General features: G+C 34.4%; 1 protein-coding gene across 2 annotated transcripts in view; it reads right to left on the reverse strand.

Annotated features, from left to right (window-relative positions):
* Positions 1–2178: 2178 nt before the first annotated feature.
* USP45 (ubiquitin specific peptidase 45) overlaps positions 2179–6000 on the reverse strand; it is a 55430-nt gene continuing 51608 nt past the window's right edge. For both annotated transcript variants that reach the window (XM_010834741.1, XM_010834740.1), the window contains exons 17-18: positions 3849–4002; positions 2179–3148 (exon numbers count right to left, since the gene is read on the reverse strand). In XM_010834741.1, coding sequence (XP_010833043.1) covers positions 3018–3148; positions 3849–4002 — 285 coding nt within the window. In that variant the 3' untranslated portion in view covers positions 2179–3017. The remainder of the gene's footprint in view (positions 3149–3848; positions 4003–6000) is intronic.

Raw genomic sequence — 6000 nt, forward strand, 5'->3', positions numbered from 1 at the left:
TTTCAGAATTAACTCATTTAACACTGTGGAAATGAAAATAAAAGTATCTCATTACCTCTAGAATAATGTCTAAAATTTACACAGGCCTCATTTTAAAACATGTTAAAATAGTGCCAGTCCAGTGCCTGACTCCTGGATGATGTTAAATAAAATATATACTTAATGAATAAACATGAAGTTAAGCATAAAAACTACTGTAGTACTTGAGTACTGAGTTAATATTCTGAAGCTACAATGTATCACTCAATGAAAAGTCACTCTTAACTGGTATTCAGAATAAAGTTTAACAGATTTCCTAATTAACAAATATAGCCCTAGTTCATGTCCTAGCATGCTATCAATGAAAAAAGGAACTAGGCATTTTCCTTGATGCTTGTCCTCAGGGATTATTCACCATCTCTACTTAACTGTGTAATGGGTAAGCTAAGAGGAAACAGAAAAGAATGCTCATGTCTTCCCCTTCTTTCTTCTTTTCTTTCCTTTCCCTGTTTCTTTCCTTCTCTTTTTCATCTATCCATCTACCTATCAATGAAATAAGAAGCAGGTGACATCCAGTGAAATCTGCATGCCTCTTAATGGTATCTTTTCTAGAAGAAAAATGAGGCAACTTAACATTTACATTTGGGCGAGTGACAATTACATCTTGGTAACTGTCATGACCTAGATGGCTGACTTGAATAAAGAGATTTAACTAATAGTTTTCCAAAAAATTTCACTGCTCTGGTGCTGAACTCTTCAATGTTAATGGATTAAAGTTAAAGAGAAAACCTTTAAACACTGTTTACCTTTTACAGGATACAACCTGAGTTTACAGGTTAACTTATATAAAGATATATTTTTCCATCATTTCACTGTTAAAAATCAAGGAAATCACAACTACTGAAATTTTGACAGCTTAAAAATAGAATTTATGGAAAAAAAATAGAGTTTATGCAATAACTTTTTAAAGCTCTGAATTTCATATATTACTGTCTTTAACACTCATCACAATTCCATTCATCCATATAGCAAAAGGCAGCACTAATAACCTTGATAATATTATATACACTTAAATATTAAGAAGGGTCAGAATCTTGGGTAAATATTTCCACACATTATCTATAGCCACTTCCTTAACAAGAGGATAATGAACTAGGACCAGGCACTTATCCAGCACCTGCCTGTACTATCATTTGTGAGCACTAATGATGAGGATGCTTGAACCATGCAGTTATGTTTTGATTTAATAATGTAACACCAAAGTAGTCATTTTTTAAACATTTAAGCCTAAGGAATAGTAACATTTTCATGGCAAGTTTTGACAGCTTAATAATTTGTTTTCTAGGAGTAAGGGGAAAATACCATCATTTTGATATTAATTATTTTAAAAGAAAATCAGAAATGCCAATTAACGGTCCATTAAAATAAAAACAAAACCTAGCTGAACTTACTAATGATGCTTACTAAAGACAAAAAGTGATCTCAAAACCCCAAAATGATAATATTTATTGCTCTACAGAACTAGAAAATGCATTATATTTTCCTGTTAAGTATAAGAATATAATTCTCTATCATTTACAAATATGATTTGGTAATTTACATTTCAAAAGTATCCTATGGTTCCATATGAATTAACAACTTCTATTTACCAATTCTGCATGTAACATTTATCTATAAATACATTTTGATCTTGGTTAATCACCTGTAAATTATTCTCAACTCCATCATGAATAGGCTGAAAATAGTATGTTGATAAAATATTTTAGTATTTTTCTAGTTCTCAAAACCTCAAAGCAATAAGCTAATCAATGTTATTTGTAAATCCATATTACTGAAGTTACAGTGGTACTTTTTTATATAGTTGAGTCATATAAAAAATGATAAAGTCACTATGCCAATTGTGTAAGTATATGTTACAAAAAGGGCTTCTTTCCCTGATAGCTCAGCTGGTAAAGAATCCCTTGCAATGCAGGAGATCCTGGTTCAATTCCTGGGTCAGGGAGATCCCCTGGATAAGGGTTAGGCTACCCACTCTGGTATTCTTGGGCTTCCCTGGTGGCTCAGACAGTAAAGAAATCCACCTACAATGCGAGAGACCTGGGTTCGATCCCTGGGTTGGGAAGATCTCTGAAGAAGGGCATGGCAACCCACTCTAGTATTCTTGCCTGGAGAATACCTATGGACTGAGGGGCCTGGCAGGCTACAGTTCACGGGGTTCACAAAGAGCTGGACTCAACTGAGTGACTAAGCACAGCACAGCACATGTTATAGCAATGTTTCCCACACAGCCAGGTAATACACCACTGGCTAACCCTGAGATGATTTTAAGTGGAGTGCTACATGAGTGAACAGTCTTTCTTTAATAGTTATACATTTATTTTAATACTTATTAGAAAAAATATAACTAGCACATAAAATGTGGAATATGATCAAAATAACACTATGGTTTAAAAAGGCTAAAAAATAAGGTTAAGAATAATAAACAATGGCATAGGAGAAATATACACACACACATGAAAACAGTAAAGTGGTATGTAACTCACATTTGGGAAACACTGTCTAAGGAATGATTTGACTTAGCCAGCATCATTTCTGAATGCCTGCAATAAGTCACATTATAAGTGAGTTAACTATTGTGAATTCTCTTATTTTTTCCCAGGACAAATAAGTTTTTAAAAACATGTGTTTATGTTTATTTTAAGGATGTAAGTTTGAAAGCATTTAGTTTTGTTTTACTTTGTTTCCTTTTGGGCTGCATCCCACAAGGTATGCAGAATTTTAAGTTCCTTTACCCAGGGACCCAACCCTGCAGTGGAAGCTGAGTCCTAACCACTGAACCACTGGGGAAGTCCCTGAAAGCATTTAGTAAATTTACTTTAAAAGGATTCGCCAAAATGGTAACAATGTTCAGGAACATTTGAGGGACATGCTATTCCTACAGAAAAGACTACAAAGGCACATTGCATATTGTGGTTAACACTGCAGCATATAAATAAAAGTGACCTCTATAATCATTATCACTACTAATTAACAAATAATTATAATATTCTTTCATAAAAAAGAAGGTACGCTTGTGCACTAAGTGCTCTTGATTCTGGAACCACCTGCACATAAGTGTCACTAACATGGACCCACTGGCTTGCTGATTCACTATCAGGTTCTTTCAAACCTAACAAAACAAAAAGAAGTATAATTTTACAATAAGTATGTTCTGACTTTACATTAAAGTTATCATTAACTACACGTATCTAATGTTAGACTTTATTGCATAAGGCTGTTTGGGGTTAAACATCTTCCAAAATGAACTCTTTCAAAGCATTAATATTAAGAGCATTTAAATATCTAGTAGAATACTAGATAGCCTTATTTAAGGAAAAGTGCATTTACACTAAAAGAGAAGGAAAGAAATACATAGACGACTGAAGCAAATTTTTAACTCCAGCTCTATTCTGAGGACCTGGTATATCTTCAAAAACTGATACTGTTAAATAAAATGCTATTCCACTGCAATACACGATGACTTAATACCTTGAAAAACTCGGTGCCACTTCACATGATGTGAAGGGTACAGTTTTATGATATTTAAGATTATCTAGGTACTCTTTCGGAGAAGGCAATGGCACCCCATTCCAGTACTCTTGCCTGGAAAATCCCATGGATGGAGGAGCCTGGTAGGCTGCAGTCCATGGGGTCGCACAGAGTCGGACACGACTGAAGTGACTTAGCAGCAGCAGCAACAGGTACTCTTTAAGGTATTTCTCACTTAACAAAGTGAATCCACACGAAGTACCCATTAAAAAACTTACTTCTTCCAGAAAAAGAATAAATTCATTTGTTTCTAAGAATAAAATAAACTTAGGGTGGCATACCAGGTACATTTTTCTTTCCAGTGATGTATTCCAGTAATTTCCTGGAGGGTGTTCTCACTTTCACGTAAGCGGTGTAGTGACCTCCTTTCATTGAGCCGCTATGTTCCACTACGCCATAGAGACCATAGAGAACTTTACCTCCCACACTTACATTCTTTTAGACAAAGAAAAAAAAAAGTCAATTAGTAATATTTAGTGAAATCTTATTATACGGAAAATTAAATTAAATGCACGTCCTACTTAAAATAAGGGCAATTAACACTACACTGGGGTACCTGCCCACCTGTACTAGACTAGCAAAATGCAAAAACTTGACCTTTTCTGTTGCCTAGCCTGTCAGGAAAAAGAGTGCTCACATATGGGAATGCAAAAGGGTAGCTCTATTCAGAAAAATTTCATGTTATTTAGCTAAGCTATACGTGCATTACTCTTGGGTTTATCAATCCCTTTTCTAGGACTATTTCTCATAGGTACCATGAGCAATATGTAAAAATACATGCACCAGACAAGTGATTGAAGGATTATTTGTAATACCAAAAAACCGTAGACTCAAAAGTGCACATAAACTGGGGACGGCTTGAATAAGCTATAATGCATCCATAGAATACAGTATTATGCTGCTTGAAAAATGGAGTGCAGATTATCTCTAAACACTGCTATGAAATATTCTCCAGGATACAATGTTAATACGGTAGAAAAAAAGGATACATCTTATAAGCTATGATTATTAAAGAGGTGAGATATTATATATATATATAAAATAGATATGTATTTATTTGTTTATATTTTTAAAAATTACACGTGTACCCCAATGTTCATCGCAGCACTGTTTATAATAGCCAGGACATGGAAGCAACCTAGATGTCCATCAGCAGATGAATGGATAAGAAAGCTGTGGTAAATATACACAATGGAGTATTACTCAGCCATTAAAAAGAATACATTTTAATCAGTTCTAATGAGGTGGATGAAACTGGAGCCTATTATACCTAGTGAAGTAAGCCAGAAAGAAAAACATCAATACAGTATACTAACGCATATATATGGAATTTAGAAAGATGGTAATGATAACCCTATATGCAGGTCAGCAAGAGACACAGATGTATAGAACAGTCTATACTGTTCTATACATCTGAGAGGGAGAGGGTGGGATGATTAGGGAGAATGGCATTGAAACATGTAAAATATCATATATGAAATGAATTGCCAGTCCAGGTTCGATGCATGATACTGGATGCTTGGGGCTGGTACACTGGGATGACCCAGAGGGATGGTACGGGGAGGGACGAGGGAAGGCGGTTCAGGACGGGGAACACGTATATACCTGTGGTGGATTCATGTTGATGTATGGCAAAACCAATACAATATTGTAAAGTAATTAGCCTCCAATTAAATAAATTTATATTAAAAAAAAGAAATAAAAACAAAGGGGGAAAATTATAGATGAATAAATAATAATTTGAAAAAATGGTTATCTCTAAAGGAAGGAAACAGGTAAAACAGACATGGAGAAAACCTACACTTGTTTGAATTTACCTTGATTTATACATTTGACTTTAAAACTACATAAATACTTTATGTAATTATTAAACAACAACAACAAAATTTAAGTAACAATCCCTAAAAATGAAAATTTAAAATAAGCAAATGAACATCCAGTTGGTGGCATAATCATTCTGTGAGCAACCACAGGGGTCATATCAAAAGAACCGAGGAGCCAACCTGAAGAGGCTCTCAGTGGCTAACAATGGACCCACTAGACATATTAGACTATGAATTAAAAGAAGAGTGTAGTAAATTCAAACATATTTAGTGTGTTAAAATCCATGAAATCATAATGATAAATTTACTGATCACAGTTTGAGAATGGTAGTAAATTCATTATTCTGAAAACTGGCTTAAAAGGGGGATGGGGAAAGAACTGAGCATTTATCCTGCCTTTTCTAAAAGAACTATAATGTAAAATACCTAAAGAGATGAAAGGAATTTCTCTTTATATAGAAGTATTCCAGTAAATAAATGAAGAAAGAATAACAGGATACCACCATTCTGTAACTGTTAATGAACTCATTGAGCAACACTGGTTGCTAACATCACGGAAAAGAAACTCGCATTATGTGCCACCTGATGAAACAACAGAACACTCCCTATG

This window comes from Bison bison, unplaced genomic scaffold (genome assembly GCF_000754665.1).
Source record: "Bison bison bison isolate TAMUID 2011002044 unplaced genomic scaffold, Bison_UMD1.0 scf7180017864035, whole genome shotgun sequence".
NCBI classification, from domain to species: Eukaryota; Metazoa; Chordata; class Mammalia; order Artiodactyla; family Bovidae; genus Bison; species Bison bison.